Genomic DNA, 19,235 nt, shown 5'->3' with positions numbered 1-19,235 from the left:
AAACAATGTAAGGTGAATACTGAAGTTGACGAACAATCTCAGTTTAAAATAAAATGGCAGGTACTGCTACAGACAAATATCAAACATTGTAGTTGGTCATATTTTAAACAACTAGATATTTTGAGTTTATAATAATATTTTCTGTTTAGGATTGTTCTGTATTTTTAATTTTATTTTTAAAATAATCTTTTTCTAGGTAATTAACTGCTTCCCTAAACAATGGTTCATTAATCTTAAAGGAAATAAGACAGTATCTCATCTAGAAAATCTCTGTAGATATCTTGTTCACCTTGCTGATACAATATACAGAAATAGCATTGGAAGCTCTGATGTAGAGAAAAGAAATTCAAGGTACTCTACTTTAAATAATGTTTTGTTGATTGGAGTAATTCTATATAAACAACAATAGTATTTAAAATGTTTATTTGTGTCAGAAGCATCTCAGTTAAAATAAGGTATACTATATGACATAAAATATAAAACACAAGATTAAAATATATATACATTAAACAGAATTTACCTAGAAACTAACAACATTGTGTTCTGTAGCTCTGCCATGAGGTCCTCAAGTGTACCTGAAAAGCTACTGATAATCAATATAGAGCCTTGCTAGATGGGTAAAATGTGATCATAGTGCCATGCGGCAGTCAATAAGCTGAATGCTTATTTTCGACCAAGTATGATTTCTGGGTCGTCTTCAAACCAATTTCATGCAAAGCATGAAAAATACAGTGTCAAACATATTCTCTGTTTGATTGACATTTGTTTGATGGGCTGTGGTACTGCTGATGCTCTGTTAGAAGAGCTGTGTCCTTTTTCTAGAGCAAACAAGCATGTTTAACATTCTAAACCTTTTGGAACAAATTGTTGGAGGGATAATGCTGAATCTATTCTGAACTATGCACTCCATGGTCATTGTTGGGATGAGGCTTTGTGAGCATTTTAAGTACTGTTACATTATATATTTGGTATATTTGTATTGCATATTGGCCAAATATTGTAGATATATCTGTACTTTGCATGTTTTTTTAACAATCTGACTTTTTTGTCCTTTCTCTTTGTAGGGAATATATAAAACAGATAATAAAACTTCTATCAAGTATTCGAGCACTGGACCATGCTTTTACAGTAGCAAATGATCATAATGTGAAAGAGTTAAAGAACTTAAGTGATGGGAAATAAAATTGTGTCAATTAATTCTATAATATAAAATCATTCCTGAATTGTAATTTTGTACATATGTAAAGTTTTCTTAAATTGTAAAAGATTGTTTTTAAGACAAAGTGCATTCTTAAATACATTGTATGTAATAGTGTTGATGAAAAGTGAAAGCCAAGATTTTTCACATGCATTTTGTTTACAAAAACTTTTATATCCCATGATGGCCATCTATTCAATTAATTTCGGAGTAGGAAAGAAATTCTGTATGATAAAATGAATAGATTATTTCAGATATTTATACCTCCATAGTTACGTGTTTGAAATGATAGCTTTTGAAGTAACTTTTTGTTGGCTGGAATTGGTCATACATAATGTGTATGGCCTTGTGAGAGTAAACAAGCTTCCCAAATAATACTTTGTTGTTAAAAATACACATATTGATCATAAAGTAATATTCTTAAAATTTAGAAAAACAACAACCCTGCAGTCATAGTTTCAGTTACCCAATAAATTATATTTCAGGTGACATTATTTGTGCCATGTAAGTTAGATTCTTATTTTAGGAGCAACACTCCTAAATTGCATACTTTTTTTCTAATTCTTTGGAATGCATTTTCTCATAACATACGGTAATTTAAAATCCAACAGTGTCCATAGGATTTTATATCCTGTGATCATTCACTGAATTTTCCAAAGTTACTTGGATTGTTTAAGATTAAACTTTCAGTTGTCATGGCTTGCTCCTAAATTTAGTTTGAATTGAAAAGAATGTTGTCAGTGTAGATATCCTTCTTGATCTTGCCTTGATATGTAGTCCTTTGTACCTGAAAAAAGAAATGGACTATCAAACCATCGTACTTTATCATGGTCTTGTCGTGTGATGGAAAGAAAATATTAAATGTACAGTTTGCCTTTTGGACACTAAATAATTTCTGAATTCCTTGCCATGATTATTTTCAATTGTATCCCCAAATTGTGTTAAGCCTTTAGACTTACATAGTAACACCAAGAAATTACAGTTAATATCACCATATTGGCACCAGACATCAGTAGAATGTGGGCAATTTGCAATTATTTTCTTCTCTTTTTCAGAGAGGAAAGATAAGAAAGAAGTCTGTTTCCATATTTTTATGTGACTAAATAGAATTAATATTCCTGGAAGTATGAAAATACAATCTATATTGATAAATTATTTGCATTATTTATGTTGGGTTATCGTACATATTAGCAATATCTCTTTACTAAGCGTAGAACATTGAATGGGAAGGACAACTTTTAGCAATTAATTTTCTTTACCCACGATGTCTCCAACGTTATTCAGCAGCAGAGTTTTACCACTGGCAGGAAAACATAAGGGCTGATATACAATATTTCTGTCCCATTTCCATTGTACAGTGCTATCAGAAGTCATATGAGTACAAGTCTCTTATTATGCAGTTATATAACCAAATTCTGTTATGATTAAAAAAAAGGAAGAAATAGGATACATTCTTATTAGTAAAACTGATTATAGTAAGACATTTTTACTAAAATTTCTTTTAACAGTTCATAAGCTAAGACTAACATTGAAATTTTGGAGGTAAATGATACAAAGATCTTATTAAGCTAGATCTAAAAAGATGTAATCCAATCGAAGGCTTAGCCATCTATGAAGCTTCAAAGAGATTTTGTCACAAGGGAAACAGCAATTAAGAATAATGCTGATTCATTTTGTGCCTGCTTGCAGACAGTGTTAAATTTTTTTATCATTCATTCACTCACATAATATCCCATATTTTACCCACATATCCAAAGTCAGAGGAAGGCATATTCCCCAGACCAGATTTGTGGAAATTGTATATAAGGAAACCTTTTCTAAAATTTATTTTAGAGATGTTAGGGTTTTTTGGATAAATCACAAAATCAAATTATTCTGTTTCTCCGAAAAGAAGACCCTGTCTTATATTTTTTTGAACCCTGAAATAAAGCACTTGGCCTTATTGCCATGCGCTCAAAAGCCCGATTGGGCTTATCAGGGGATGTCTTATTTGGGGGGAAACAGGGTATGTATTCCTTTTATCTTAAGGATTACATTTGGCTATCCTTTTTTAGGGCTTTATGATAAATTTTCATTCCATTTTATATAAAAAATATTTTTTTCATATTTTTTTGAGTAATATAGATTGCTTTTTCTGAAAAATAATATATTAGCATTATCTAGGGTCTTTATAAATTTCAAAATACTTTCATTTTGAAATAGTTTGAGAGTAATTGTGCTAAAAGTTTGTCTAATACGTAATGAAATTCTTCAGCTGGAAGATTAACAAAACTAATTCTTTAAAACAAGTTATTAACCTAAAATTCCAACAACTTATTTGCTCAAATGTGCATATATGGGAATGTTCATCTGATCCTAGCTGAAATAAGTATATGTACAAATAATTCAGAGTCACTAAAACAAAGAATTGAAACTTCAAATGTTTGTAACTCCTTTCTCAATGCAGTATCTGCATTTTTGAATTCTTTAAAATGTAGCAACACATATAATTGAGTCTCTTTACTAATATGAGATTAGCATAATTTCTAATTCATGTAGCTTCTACTTTAATTCTGTAAAAAGCAGTAGTTTATCAGGTTATCAATTAATTCATTCTTAAAGATTGTGACAATAATAGCAATATAATTATAATACACCGTTAAAAACTCTACTGAAGTAAGTAAATGCCCTAGTCTCACACTAACAATATTTTAAGAGAGAAAGCAACTTTGCAGCAGTCAATGTTTTAAAGAATGTTTTAATAGCTTATGAAAAATATTCCACATATCCAAATTAAATGCAGTACTAAATTTCTTAAGGCACATAACTTTGTGAATACATAGTGCAGGATGCTAGGAAAAACAAGTTTATAAAACAAAGTCTGCTTTTAAAGGTTGTTACTTGGCTTTTTACATCAAAAAATTATTCTTAGTTCTAATTATGTAGTTGGACAAAAATTGTGGGACAGATAATTCAGTGATAATATGTGGATAAATCAATCCCGCTATATACTCTCCAAAATCTACATACTTCTTGCCATCATTTTGCTCATATTTCAATTCTTTAAAAATGATACAGCTCATGATCACAAGGAAAATAGCCTAAGAAAGTGGGCAAAAAATGATACAGCTCATGATCACAGATGCACACCTCAGATTGAAAAAATATCTGCACACCAACCTCAACAGTTGGAACAGTCCTACCCCATCAGAGCACATGGAGAGACTGACCACAACTATCATGAATACGGTACATCTCAGAGACATGCTGGGAAATTAAAAACCAAAATGCAAAGCAAACTCCTTAAACTCAATAGATTAGCACTAATTATGTTACCTATTTTGGGCAATGAAACGTCTACAAGAAAACAAGCTCGGAGAGGGCTAAGGACCCCTCATGTCAACCCTAAGCTACAAATATTCTCTATTGGTATTAACCGATCAGCTTTTTTTAAAAAAAATGGTTTTGGTTGCCAGAGCAAAGAGATTGGTCACTTCACATATAAGACGGACTGTGAGCAATATGTGTGAACCTCCACTCAGAAATGGGCGGGGGGGAAGAGGCTGGTTTGAAAAATGAAATGGCCATTTTAGTTATTTCCCTGGTTTGTTAAGTTTATCGCTTTATGAGTCGGAGAAAAAAGCTCACAGACTTAAGGGGAACTTATGGTCCACTATTGGCGTCTATTGCCGCATTCTGAAGTACTAAGAGCCAAAGGGGGGGGGGAGAGGCGCCTCTGAATCGCAGGCAAGACAGCACGAGACACAGACCCCCCCCCCCCCCACGCTCACGGAAGCGAGCGTTTTGTTGCTCCGCTCTCCCCAGACTCCCTCCCACCACTTCCGGCGAGAGGCGGTATAATGCGGAAGTGATGGGTCAGTCACAGAGGAAGTGAGGCAGGTGCCTCAGAGAGCGACACCGAGGAGCTCCGTCGGAGGCGGTAAGGAACATTGAACGAAGAGGTAGATTTGACCTGTTTGTGGTCCTCGGTCTCGTCCTTTGGCGAGTCTTAACTGTCCTAAAGAACCGGCTCCATCTTTTCCGGAGTGGCGGATTGGTAGAGGTGTGAAGGGAAGTGGTGTCCTCGCACAAGATGGAGGCTTTATGAACCGCGGTGACACCCCCCCATTTCTCTGTGTCAGCCTGTCAAGGGGGGGGTTGACTCGGCGGCTTCTTTGTTTTTATTATTATTTTCTTTTGCCTGGGTCTTTTCATTGGTATTGCTTTGGTCAGGCTGGTACCTCCTTGCAGCCTCTCACAACCACCAACCTAATAGTTCCAACGAGGGAAGTCTGGTGGTCGCAGTATGTAGCCTGTTCTAATATGGACACCGGAGACCTCTTGCAGTTGCTTTGCTTTAACCCAACTGACCAAATAGCTTTTCTGCTGCTTTCCTAAGTCTTTGATGCGGAAATGCAAAGATAGCGGTGTCGGGGGCTGATATTTACTGAGCTAAGTCATCTTCAGTGCGGTTACCCAGCATAGAGAACCTGGAAGGGGTGGGTAGTAGAGACGGAAAGAGAACTTGTCATTGCATATTGCTTGAGAAAACCATTTCTATGCTGCCTCTATTAATTTTATAAGGTGCAGTTTTTGTTCCTGCGTTTTTTAAAAAATCTTGTACATCCTTTACGGCTACCATTAGTAGTCAGTTTTCTCTTGTTCATGCTTTCCCAAGAAATCAGTTTTCTTTTGGAAAAATACTGCACCTCCCAATAAGAGGAGATAAATGGGATACTGAAATGCTACTTCATAACAACCATTGCTTTATATTCTGCTATATCTTTTCCTAAACAGAATGTTTTTGTGTATTTAAAAGCACAATATACATTTTTGCATATATAAGCAGGAAGAAGAATATACATAAACCAGAGAATACTTTCAGTCTCTTTTATATAAGAGATGCCATATTCAATTTATTTCTAGTTGTCTGTAACAGTGATTTATCACTCCGTGCAAATTACCTATTATGTTGCTGCTACTGATATGATTTTTATTCTAGTCTACATATTTGCTTCTTGGAATTTGATTACTCTCCTTTAGCAGATAACATTAAAAGCAAATTAATTTCTGTGTTGTGAAACTGAGTCAGATTATCCCAGCTCAAGCTAAATCCTAAATGAATGTGGAATGCTCAGTGGTAATTAGAATGATTATTTGTAAATGCATCACCTTTAAAAATAGCCAACTCTCATCTTTACTTTTGGATATGATAGGGTGCAAGTTAAAGTAAATGTCACTTTTTTCAATTTTTAGTTACTAGGCCACAAATGATAATTACTGTTCTGTTTCTAATTGTAATGGCTGTGGAAATGTTTCCAACACATTTGCAGTTATATGTTGTTGCTTGCAAACTGCTGAGAGTCAGGAAACTGAAGTGGTATAGAGGGATTTATTATATATTTAAAATATGAATAAAAGAATAGAGAAACTTGCTGGTACATTTACTAATGTGCTTTCTCTGGTTTCTCTGTTTGGGATATTATGGAAGTAGAACATATAAAGAAGTTAGCCAACTTGCTAACTGCATTAACAGGTTCCAGCATTTGTAATACTAATATGCCAGTGAGAATTGGAATGTCTATCATTAGTAGACCAAACTATAAACAGTTTTTCATTTATTTAGCTTGTCTATTACAATATTTTTCTGTATCTATACAGATATTTTAATTTTATACAAAAAGGAATGTTTCCATTCTCTACAAATTTGGATGTGAGCCTTAACCTGGAATAAATGCATTCCTTAACCTGGAATGCATTTATTCTCTCCCTGTTTTGTTTAGATACATCAGGATGTATTTTATATAAATTGTGCTTTGACAGATATGCATTTTTACCCATGCTGAAACAGTTTGCTTTAAAATGTTTTGGTATTTTAATGTGCATATATTAAAATGTGATTCTTCTTATGAAACACTATTATGAAAAATACCGTATTTTTATCAAGTGCTGATAGCTTTTAAAATTCTAACTATAAAAATATATAAGACTAATAATATGAAAACACTCTTTTCATATGTTTAAAAAGCAACATCTGAAGGAGCTTATTAAAAGTATGTTTTGGATCTTAAAGGAAGAGTAGCAGTGGAAGCCAACAGCCTATCTTCAGAAAAATTTCCATTGTGTTGGAACAGTCAGTTCAGAGTTCCTGTGTGGTTTTTAAAGAAGGCATAAGAACATGTAATAGTAATCTGAGCTGAAAGTAATAATTAGGGTAGATAAATGCTTGATTAACATAATATTAAATAACAATGGTTATATATATTAATTACTTTAGATCATCAATTTCTGAATTGAATCTTCTTGTGATGTGATATCTTGCATTAATCAGGTGAGTATAATGATGACAATTAAGTGCATATAAAATCAGAATATCTTATGTCAGTTGAAATGATATTAATTTATAATAGTTTGTTTATAATAGCTTGATTATGGATATCTCTAAATATTTAGAAAAATCTTGTGTTTTCTTTTTTGATTTTGCTGTACAGTTCTGTCTTTCATAAAGGAAAAATGGCATTCAGTAAAGGCTATCGTATCTATCATAAACTGGACCCACCACCATTCAGTGTAATTGTGGAAGCCAGAAACAAGGAAGAATGTCTCATGTTTGAATCTGGAGCTGTGGCTGTTCTCTGTAAGTTGATGATCATTGCAGTTATAAGCAGATTGCTGATAATATGTGCAAAAATGAAAGATTGAAGCAGAACAAATGGTGTTGAGTCATCATTTGTGTTTGGCTAGTAACTTCATCTGTCCAATGATTTCTAATCTTTTTCTTTTTAGTCTTTTACATTGCAGTTTTCAGATTAGCATATTTTATTAAGATAGATAGATAGATAGATAGATAGATAGATAGATAGATAGATAGATAGAATTAATCATTAATTAATTTTTGGACACTGTGCTAAATGTAGTCTACCAGATATGACTGAAATATAATTCTCGATAGACCAGCCAGTATGGCTAATAATGATGCTATGGATCTTTTTGAACTTATGCGTTCAAATGGCTTGCAGTTATGGATCAAACATGAGCACACATACACCATACTCCATCTATGATGAGTTCTCCTCATAACAAACAAAATTAATGCTGTTGAGAATGCTAGACGGGTAAACTTCAAACCATCCTCTCCACTGGCCTTCCTCATCCTGTCTTACCAGTTGTGCTAATGATTTTCTGAAAGGCCTGAATCTCCAAACAAATACAAATATTGCTTGAATTCTAATTTCCATACTTGGAGGTTACAATTCAAATTTGGAAACATGAGATAAATTACTTTCTCTGATTTTTATAAATAAACTGCATTAATGAATCTCCCTTTAATAAAAACCATTTTTTTCTTTTTGAGAAGAAAGATAAAATCTTTGCTTCTATCTGTTTGATGTGATATAAAACTGTTTTAACTTGTCTGAGTTATGATATTGATGCATTGTTAGATTGCAACAACTTTTGCTTCTGCAATAACTGCTATAAAGTGGTTAGCAACTTTAAATTGGAATGTTTGTTTTAAATTTACTAGATAAACTTACCTAATATTTGCATTCCAGTCTCAACCCTGGATAAATGGGGATGGTTGAGATAAAATCTGGTAACCTACTTCGTAAAGAAAATTTTATGGAAAGGCTTTCAAATTAATTAGAAATGGTGCCGAATGGAAGGATCCCAAGACCAGATGGTACGCAACAAGCTAAGAGGGAAGAACAAGGATCTGCAGTGAGTAAAAGCATTAATAATGTGCCTGGGGTAAATGCAGCAGGAATCCCAGCTATTGATGCAGGCATTGATAAAAGCAAGGATATGTGCTATACAATGGCACATCTGATAGCAACTTGGAATGTCTGAGGAATGAGTCAGGGTAAATCATCAAACAGGAGATGGCCTTGACTTCCTAAGCATCAGCAAGGTGCAGTGGGTAGGCAATGGCTATTTGCAGTCTGGGAAATTCACTATACACTATATTACTGGGATATAACACCAGAAAAATGAATAAAGTGGCATTATCACAAGGAAGAAATTTACCCAAGCAATTTCCAACAGTAAATCATCACATTTTGATCATCCGAATTTGTGCCAAATCCCTCAAAATCATAGTTGTCCAGTCTGTGCCCCAACGATTGATGCAATGAAGCTTGAAATAGAAGGTTTTTGCGCCAGAATTGAAAAATTATGGTGGAATTCATTAGTTCAATTTTTCCATGGAAATTGATTTTGAATTATGAATACCTGGTTCAAACAGCATAAGTATGCTTATACATTTTGATCTCACGAAATAAATTGCACTGTGATAAGATCAACTGTGTCTTCTGCAGCCATCACTGGTCCAGTTCTGTCCTCCCTGTCAAAATGTACCCAGGTGCTGATTGCGGTTCAGATCATGAATTGTTGGTGGCTAATATCAGAGTCATATTAAGTGACATCAAAAAAAAGTTTAACATCACCAAAATCTCTTCTATGTGTGCAATTGAGGCAAAAAAAAAAATAGGTTTGAGCTGCTGGATGTTGCTGAGAAGATGTCAAACAACACTAGCAAAAAAACTAACAATTTCCCATCATTAAAACAACCGCTGAACATATACCATACAAGAAGCCAGAGAAAAAGTGTAGTGTAGGTGGCTCTCAGATAAACCAGAATGGCCAAGTGAAGAAAAGCAACCAAAGCAGCAGACAAACAAGAAGAAGCAAGGAGATTGAATGTGTATTTCTAAGGAGCAGCAAGGAAAGACAATGTACTGGGACCAGTATTACAAGCAGCTAGAAGAGGAAAGTATGAAGATTCACATCAGGAAAGCGGTTGTGCAAGTCAAAAGGATTTGGGCACTATTTGCTGCTCATAAAAGCATCATCAAAAACAACCAAAGAAAAGAACTGTCTAACTAATAGGGAGACAGATGACTAGTTAATACAGAAGAGCTATATGGCAGCAACAAAATGGCCCAGGCTCCTCAAGTTGAGGAGGAAAGGGAAGCAGAAATAGAACTAACATCCTTCAGGGATAAGTGTGGGCAGTGAGCCAACTGTCAAAACAACAAAGACCCCATGTATTGATACCATCCGCACCGAATTGCTGAGGCCTATATCATCCACCACCATCAGTCTTGTGCCAGAAACAAACACATGGCCACAGTATTGGAAACAATTGCTGTTCATTCCATTGCCAGAAAAGGTTAATTCCTAGGATTGCTCAATTAGCAGATAATTGCCCCCATCCCTCATGCTTACAAGGTTCTCCTTCATACAACAAAGTCTAGTGTTAACTGTTGAAAGTGAATTATCAGATGTTCAAACTGGATTCAGTTGGGATTATGGCACTCATGATATATTGCAAATCCATGCTGGATCATGGAAAAATCTGAAAAAGTGCATCTACGTAAATAATATTGATTACAAGAGAGCTTTTGTTTAATCGGAGAAATGTTGGAAATGTCATCAGACTCTAGGATCATATTACCATATGTGGTGGACATGTGCAGAAGCTAAAAGATATTGGACTAAAATCCACACATGGTTGGAAAAAATGACAAAGAAACACATTGACTTCAAACCTGAGATATTTTTATTAGGGATTTTACCAGAAATGTATAATAGAGAACTGAGATATTTAATTGTAAATGTTGTAACAGTGGCTAGAATTGTATTTGCTAAAAATTGGAAAAAAGAGAAAATACCTACTGAAGATGAAGTTATTAAGAAAATTATGGAATGTGCAGAAATGAGTAAATTGACATTTGAAATTAGAAAACAGGAAGACAAACAATATTATTTAATATGGGATTTGTTTTATCAATGGCTAGATAACGGTGGATTTGATTTAAATCAAACTGATTTAAATCACGATTTAAATCACGATTTAAATCATTAGTCAGTAAGGCTTGATTTAAATCATAGTTTTCTACATAAAGACTAATTCTTGCTGGTATAACTTTAATATGCAAGTAGATGAAGATTTTTAGAATAACAATTTTTCATATTAGTTTTTTTATCCCCAGTTTAATAGGTTAATCATTCATATTTGGACAACTTTTCTGTTGTACTTAGGAAGGAGAAAAATAATCATTACCTTAATAATTTAAATAGATTTATTCAACTGAAACAATAACATTACAGCATATGTTATTTGCTTAAACAAACATCCATGTTTGTTAACTAATTTGACTAAACAAAATATATATATTTTAAGAAACTTAGACTGTCAGCCCAGCCTACACATGAAAAACTTAAATACTGTCCTCTGTAGCTCACTCGTCATCTTCATCTTCTTCTTTGTTCATAATCTGGAAAAGAAAAACAAGCTTTCCTGCTTTATCGGGCCCCAAACGATTTCTCAATTTAGAATGAATGAGTCCAAAGGAAAAGAATATTCTTTCAACGCCTGCAGAAGAAGCTACTGTTGTTAAAAGTGAAATCATTACTTGAACAGTCTCTAAATCCAAGTGCTTAAGTGACTTCCACCAGTTCACTGGTGTGACTTTCTTTAAAATATCTTCAGCAAACATATATTTCTTGAATAGTTCCCCCTTAGCTTTGAAGTTTATTATAGTTGGCATTACAGATGGATGATTGCTGGATACCCATGTCATAGCTAACTCCTCTTCCTCAGCACTTAAGTTTTGACCCCGATACTGGATATTGACAATATTTGCCAAAAAATGAGCTGGAGACAGTACTTGTCCCATACGTTTTTTTAATGCTTGTAATATAATTCTGTCCATGTGTAGTTCTGTTTTTAAGTGTTCACTCAGTTCCTTCCAAATTTCAACTGCATCAGCAATAAAACAGCTATTTTTCTGTATTTTGTTTAAAGCTTCAGAGATGGGTTTCAGGATGCTCAGCATATGTTCAACATTTCTCTTAAGCCCAATGTTGAGGATTTTGGCCGTGACAGTGTCATCTATTTAACTCAATTTTCTTCACAAACTGTCATCAGAATAGGCCAGTTCTTGATATACTGCTCAAAACAGTCCACCACAGAGTTCCATCTAACACCTTGTGGGAGCGTTAGCTTGGTTCCACCCATCCTTTTCAGAGCTGCTGCAGCAAAATGATTGTTACGGAAGTATTTAGCAATTTCAACAACATTAGTCTTTATTTCTGGAACACTTAAGTCTTTGGCTAAGAGGTGCAGCAAATGAGCACTGCAACCATATGTTATTAGCTTTGTATTCCCTTCCTGCTCTTCTAAATTTCTTCTCATCTTGGATACATTTGCAGCATTGTCTGTGACCAAACTGCGTACTAGACATTTGAATTTTTGTTCACATGTTATTATAGCTTTTACTGCCACTTCTTGTAAGTATTCTGCTGTGTGTGCATTTCCTGACATATCAATTGTTTGTGCAAGGAAGACTTTCCCTTCTTCTGTTGTTATACAAGCACATAAAATAGGATCATTGTGGACATTACTCCACCCATCAATACTTAGGTTAACAATTCTACCCTCCAGAGCTGTTGCACATTGCTCCATTTCTCTGTCATACACTTTATCCAGCAGTTTCCCTGCAACATCTGCTCTACTGGGTGGACTGTATCCTGGTCTCAGTGACTGAACATATTAATGAAATGTGGGTTCTCAGTCAGACGGAAAGAAGAGTTCGTTGCATAAACAAACTGGGCAATTTTTTCATCAATTAACTCTTTTTCTAATCTGCTAGTTTTTATCACAAACTTATCTATGGTGGTTCCAGGAGGGAAGGGTTTTTTCTTTCTTTTAGGTGATAGTGATATGTGGCTGTGGGTGTCTGATGATGATGATGATGCTAATGAAGCACTATCCTGGATGGATAACTCTGAAACTGTAGAACAGGAGGATGGTGATCTTGAAGGTGGATAGTTTCCAGAATCCATGAATTCCCCTAAGCAAAAAAGTCAATGCTGTTATTTTATTGTTTATACAATTTCTGCTTATTGTACATAGCACTGTCCTAAAAGGAATATTTGCTTTTCTTCATAACTGTACCAAATGACAGAAACATGCAGTAATAATAAGAAATATAATTTTGCTCAAACATGACAGTTCAGGGCAGTCTTTAGAAATATGATTCAGTAAAAATGTTTACCAACCTGAAGATCCTGCCTGTTCAAATGTGTTTCTTTGGTCATCTTCATCACAGCACTTCTCATGATGTTGCCTCATTCGGGCCACCAGGCCTTGCATTTCTTTGTTGCAGTGTTTGCAGTTTGCACGCATGCCTGCCTTACCGATAGGTAAAGGAACTTCATTAAAATATTGCCAAACTGGGTCTCTTTTACAGCCTGCTGCCATTATAGGTTTTTTCCTCCAAGGAAAGAATGTGATAAACCTCAGGTCATATACACAAAAAGATCCAAAGACTTGTCTGTCTGTGGCTGTGCAGTATTGTGCTCAGAAAGTTTCACTTTCATTTTGTACTGCTTGTCTGCTTGCCCCTTTCTCCTCACACTTAGTTTCACTTTCTTCTTGTGCAGATCTATTCCACTCCAAACAATCAGAAAAATATTGTTTCTATTCTATTCATGGAACTTCTTGAAACTTAGCACTGAAGGGGTTGATTCTGTATTCATAGGTTTGTAGAACAATAGGATTAAGGTCTTTTTCTCAACTCTGTTCATGTTATAACATTTTTGCTGTGAAGAAGAGGCATGTGATCTCTGCTGAGTCAAATTCAGTTTTGAGAATGCAAAAGTAAACCAAGCATCTGTGATAATATCTTGTAGGCAGAGAAACTGCCCAATAATCTTACAAAAACCTCTGGAAGAGCATGACGTTGTGAATGGATTAATGGAATTTATTTACCAAAAAAATTAAACACATACAGCCTTATTCTACATAATTAAAAAATTAATCTTTATTTCATGATGGAATAACCTTTGGATGGTAATATATTTTCCTCAAAAAGCATTTTATTTAAAAAAAATCCAATTTAAATTAAAAAAATCCAATTTAAATCAAAAAAATCTGATTTTTTTGATTTTTTAAAAAAAATCATTGATTTTTATCCACCCTGCTAGATAATAAGGCATGGAAATGAAGTATGAAATATGAAATTAATGTAATGATAAAATATATGAAGTGTTTTTTTTTCCATGGGAGTCAAACCCTTGTTAAACAATTGTTAAATAAAGGGATATATAAAATTATCAAATAAGAGAAATTAAATAATTTGTAAATTGTGGATATGGGATTAAGCACAAAAGATTTTTAACCAATTGACACACTTTCTGTGATTGTAATGGATGATGGTTGTTTTATGTTTTGTTATGTTTAAAAATAAAAAAAAATTGGAAAAAAAGAGGAAGCTCTTGTTTGTGTTAATCATAAGCTGTGCATAAACCTAGAAGATCAGGGTGCCAACCCATTTCATCATGTTGGTGCAGTCACTATACACAAATCAGGAGGTCAGTGTGCAAACACAACACAGAGACACTGATTAGTTCGAAATTTTATTTATTGGTAAAAGTTATTAGCTGCCCATCTCACCACAAGGTAACTGTTCAAAATAGAAAAAGGAGTGTGGCAAGGTTGCATTTTTTCACCTTTCTTGTTCTACCTATGTGCCGAAGTGATCATGAGGAAGTTGGAACTTGAAGAATCAAAAATCAGTGCCTAGGTTGAAGGCAGGTTCATCAACAATATTCAATATGCTGATGCCACAACTGTCAAACTAAAGAGGCCTGAAACTTCTGGTGAAAAAACCTAAAGAAGAAGACAAGAAATTTGGCCTTTTCCAAAATGTCAAAAAGACCAAACTCATGACGTGTGATGGAATGTGCATTAACAGCAGCAGAAGGGGAAGATTTTGCCAAATCAGAACTTCCTCGGAAAGAAACCTGTATCAAAAGACAGTGTACTCCCAAGATGGGAGAGTGGAAGAGGTTCGGATAACCACACCCTAGAATCTTCTCAGGATATAGCTAATAGCTTAGAAAGTCAGTTTCAGAACTGTATAATTTGGCAAAAGTCTCTCTATTGGTTGTAAGCAAATAAAGAATCAGACTTGATTGGCTCTCACCATCTTGTCTCTGGATTTAAGTCTGACATGACCACTGCAAAGAATAGAAATGTCAAAATAAGAAATGACAGTGAAAGATCAAATTCATGCATCAATTCCCTTTCCTTTAATCACAGATTGATCAAAGCAATGAATACAGACCAGAAACAAAGCATCAAATCCCCCAGGGTCACACAGCAAGGATGAGCATGAATCAAATACAGAAAGGTAGAGGACACCAGCCTAGCAACTAAATGTATACTAGTCCACACTCTTGTGTTTCCCATAGCTATCTGCAGTTGTGAAAATTGAATAATGAAAAAAGTAGACATCTAGGAGGAATATTGAGTAATTCAGGCTGTGGTGTTGGAAACGGCTCTTGCCTTGAATGGCAAAAGTAACAAGCAATTACTGGCCATATAAAACTAGAGATATCGCTGAAAGATAAAAATCTCAAAATTGCACCTTATTATGACCATATCAAACAATCATCTCAGTAAAAAAGGTTATTATGCTCGGAATGGTCAACAGTAAAATGAAATGTGCCTCCCCTCCCCAAAAAAACCCATGGGGCTAAACACCATCAAACTGACATCAATAAGAGCATAAAACAACTGAAGCCATACAAGACTGCAAAATATGGAAAAAACTAGTCCAGAGAATTGCTGAGAGTTGGACACAGTTAAATAGATAAGATCATTATGTTTAAATTAAAGGATGTAGCTGAGTGAAAAAGAAAACTTCTAAAGATTATACTGTACTTGAACCTGTTCAAAAATGAATACTAGAGTTTATAAATCAATGCAAGATCAAGCAATGTAGTGTCATACATGAATGTCATGATGTCTACTGATTATTACATGAGATCTCATGAGATTTCAGCCATTTAAAATGAGGGAAAATATATTAAATTGTGTAATAGTATCATTACTTGTAAAAAGTTGCTGAATCCTCATGCAGTATGAAAGAACTGTTTTCCTTTTTTTTACATTCAGCAATTAGAATGTGCTTCAATACATACTGTCTTTTGTATTAATAAATATCTTTTATTGCTGTCATGAAATAAAACCTATTTGGTCTTGATGAAATAAATGGTTATCAGAGTTGTTAGCAAATCCATTTTTATTGCAGTACAGGCCTCTGCCTCCAAACTCTTGGGTTTAGTATGCAAAACATGCAAGTGATCGGCACGTTAAAAGTGATTTGAATTGCTTAAACTATAGTATATTTTTTAAAAAAAGTAATTTTGGAATACAGCATATAACATTCAAAATCCTCCTGGCTCAATCCAAGCTTTTATCCTTGTTTATCCCGTCCCACCCACCCACTCAAAAAAAAAATGGGATTCTGTTTGGATCCCAGTTGTGATACACGCTGTAGTCAAAGTATTAAAATTTGCTTAGAGTTGTTATAATGAAAGATTGTTGCATATCAGAAGTTGGTGTATTCTAATGGAGGGTTTTAAAAAAGGTTCCCACAACTCTTGTCAAGAGGCTTAGTAAAAGGCCCCTGAGCTGCAACACAGCGTGAAGCTGCAGCTACTCCAGTCTGGCCCAGCAGTGTGACACCAAACCACAGCCTCTCTGGAAGCTCTAACAGCATGGAGTGAAACTGCAACATCCCGGGAAACCTCAACTGTCCCAGGAAGCTCCAGTAACATAGCACAAAGTTGCAGTCCAGCAGCATAGTCACCTTTGCCACCCTGAATTTTGCCATCCCAGCTGACCTTCACTGTCTTGTTACTCCCACTGCTGATAAGATGTGCCTGCCCTGGCCCTTTGCAAGGCATCTGCTGGCCACATGAGGCCATCTTCTCCAGATGGTACAAGAAAACGAATGTGCATGATCCTGGGAAGAAAATTGTGCAGCCCACAGTAGCCTCTCAAAGGACCAGACCAGCCATGCCTGGTCATAGCAGGAAGCAGGAAGAAGACAATGAAGGTCAGCTAGAACTGCAGGGGCCAAAAGAACATAGATGGGGGAGATGGGTGGGGAAAGTTGAAATGTTTTTGCAGTCATAAATTGCCAAGTGCCTGAATTTTGAACTTGTGACAGCAGGGATGCTGCAATAGCTGTAGCTTTTAGGACTGGCTCAGTACCATCATAACAATTATTGAGCTAATCATAAATCGAAGGCTACCTGTAGTTTCTTATGGAACCTGTCAGGTTCTTGCAAAAACTTGAGAGTTCTGCAAAACAGTTTGATAGCTCTGTTCTAAAGCATATACATTCATTTATTTTCTTAAGTATTCAATCATATGTCAATTATACAAGTCTAGTTGCTTATTTGGAATTGCAAATACTTTGAAGTAAAATGAACTTTAGAATGAATTTGTAAACAAAAATTATAGCAGACCTGTAAATTTTGAAAATTTATTTAAACAGCATGTGCCGAGAAAGAGGCAATCAAGAACATGTATTCCAAGGTAATGGACGCATATGGACTCCTAGGTGTATTAAGGTTAAATCTTGGTAAGAACCTTCTATTTTTTTATTTAGGAAATTGCCTATGTTTTCATTCAGAAAAATAATAGTTGTTGGAATTTCTTTCAGATTGTTCGTGATATTTTTCTGTAGATTAGTATGTTCACTTTTCAAAGAAGTTAATTTTGTTTATACACCAAGATGTTATTGAATGAGTTGAAAATCAATTACTGATAATTTTATGTACTGAGTAATGATTTCAAAATAATTCAGTTAATTCTGTGTTGAAACTAAAACAATTGAAAATTATTTTTTCTTGAAGAATAGTAATCAGTTACTACATTTATTACAGGAGATACGTTACTGCATTATTTAGTACTTGTCACAGGATGCATGTCTGTTGGAAAAATTCAAGATTCTGAAGTTTTTCGTGTTACTTCCACTGATTTGATATCACTAAGAATTGATCCTTCAGATGAGGAACGTGTCTCTGAAGTGCGCAAAGTCTTGAATTCAGGAAACTTTTATTTTGCTTGGTCTTCTACTGGAGTCAGTTTAGATCTTAGTCTAAATGCTCATCGTAACATGCAAGAAGAAAGCACTGATAATAGGTTTTTCTGGTGAGTTTTGTTTTAAAAGTTCTATCCATTACGTTAGTTTATGTAACTGTGTTATGAAATGTCCCATGATTTTTACATATCTACTTTTTAAAAATTGCCATTTTTCTTAAAGCAATATGTTATTTTAAAAAATCAGACCTTGCAGTGATAGTTGAAGAAATTTTCTTGAATATTTAGTTTCCAAGTAGGGGAAAAACACAAATCTGAGTTTAGAAATGGGTTGTAAACATTTTGTCCCAAAATTACAGAAACAGTTTAAAGCACTCCACAGAAGTCTTTAAAACTTCTCTGTTTTAAATGTGTAGTGTTTTGTTATCACTTTATTGTTTAAACATTCTCACATTCTTTGTCTATTCACATGAAAATAAACCTTATTCAATATAGTCAGTGTTAATCTGGACACAGTAGTAGGCTGTAAATGATTGGAAAAAGTATTCTCAAGTAATAAGTGTTAAATGAGAAATTCCATCTGCTATTTTCATTTAGGCTTTCTCTGTAAGTTGAAATTCCCAATTAAAGTAAACTCAAATTTGTTGAATAAAATTTATTAAGTCTAATTTATAAAATATTGTTTGATGTAGAAATATTTGAAATGTTTTGAATTTCATTCAAATGTACATTTTAAAGCCTGAATAATTTTTATACTTTCCTCCTATTTTCCTAAATTCACATATTAGAATTATGTTTTATATATAATGCATATTGGTTTAAATTTAATCTTGGAATTAAATTATTATCCTTAATTTTCTGATAGGAATCAATCATTGCATTTGCATCTGAAACATTATGGAGTAAAGTGTGATGACTGGTTATTACGACTCATGTGCGGAGGAGTGGAGATTAGAACTATTTATGCAGCTCACAAACAAGCAAAGGCTTGCATTATTTCTCGACTAAGCTGTGAGCGAGCTGGGACCAGATTTAATGTTCGAGGAACAAATGATGATGGCCATGTAGCCAATTTTGTTGAAACAGAGCAGGTATGATAAGGATTTAACTGTTCATTAATCTAATTAGAGTATGTAAATTGGGAGTTTTTCTGTA

The 19,235-nt window shown here is 34.4% G+C and overlaps 2 protein-coding genes and 1 long non-coding RNA gene across 34 annotated transcripts in view; 2 read left to right on the top strand and 1 right to left on the bottom strand.

Moving 5' to 3' along the window:
* Nucleotides 1–2,087, top strand: part of PAXBP1 (PAX3 and PAX7 binding protein 1) — a 29,689-nt gene extending 27,602 nt beyond the window's left edge. Inside the window, exons 17-18 of the mRNA XM_034434027.3 lie at nucleotides 197–351; nucleotides 1,065–2,087. Coding sequence (XP_034289918.1) covers nucleotides 197–351; nucleotides 1,065–1,182 — 273 coding nt within the window. The 3' untranslated portion in view covers nucleotides 1,183–2,087. The remainder of the gene's footprint in view (nucleotides 1–196; nucleotides 352–1,064) is intronic.
* A 2,937-nt stretch (nucleotides 2,088–5,024) lies between these two features.
* The window catches only part of SYNJ1 (synaptojanin 1), a 59,100-nt gene continuing 44,889 nt past the window's right edge, over nucleotides 5,025–19,235 (top strand). For 9 of the 32 annotated variants that reach the window (XM_087895092.1, XM_087895090.1, XM_087895094.1 and 6 more), the window contains exons 1-5: nucleotides 5,063–5,117; nucleotides 7,669–7,814; nucleotides 17,533–17,619; nucleotides 17,924–18,191; nucleotides 18,946–19,171. In XM_087895092.1, coding sequence (XP_087751218.1) covers nucleotides 7,691–7,814; nucleotides 17,533–17,619; nucleotides 17,924–18,191; nucleotides 18,946–19,171 — 705 coding nt within the window. In that variant the 5' untranslated portion in view covers nucleotides 5,063–5,117; nucleotides 7,669–7,690. Of the gene's footprint in view, nucleotides 5,140–7,454; nucleotides 7,509–7,668; nucleotides 7,815–17,532; nucleotides 17,620–17,923; nucleotides 18,192–18,945; nucleotides 19,172–19,235 lie in introns of all 32 variants that reach the window. The other 23 variants (XM_087895104.1, XM_087895098.1, XM_087895100.1 and 20 more) reach the window with 8 other exon arrangements.
* On the bottom strand, nucleotides 11,151–13,394 carry LOC148113364 (uncharacterized). Its single transcript, XR_015734471.1, has 2 exons — nucleotides 13,241–13,394; nucleotides 11,151–13,032 (listed from the first exon to the last, which is right to left on the bottom strand). It is a non-coding gene; the product is annotated as an uncharacterized LOC148113364 (long non-coding RNA).

Source organism: Pantherophis guttatus, chromosome 5 (assembly GCF_059756535.1).
Source record: "Pantherophis guttatus breed Tessera chromosome 5, ASM5975653v1, whole genome shotgun sequence".
Lineage (NCBI taxonomy): Eukaryota > Metazoa > Chordata > Lepidosauria > Squamata > Colubridae > Pantherophis > Pantherophis guttatus.
This window is presented reverse-complemented; position numbering and strand designations above follow the sequence as displayed.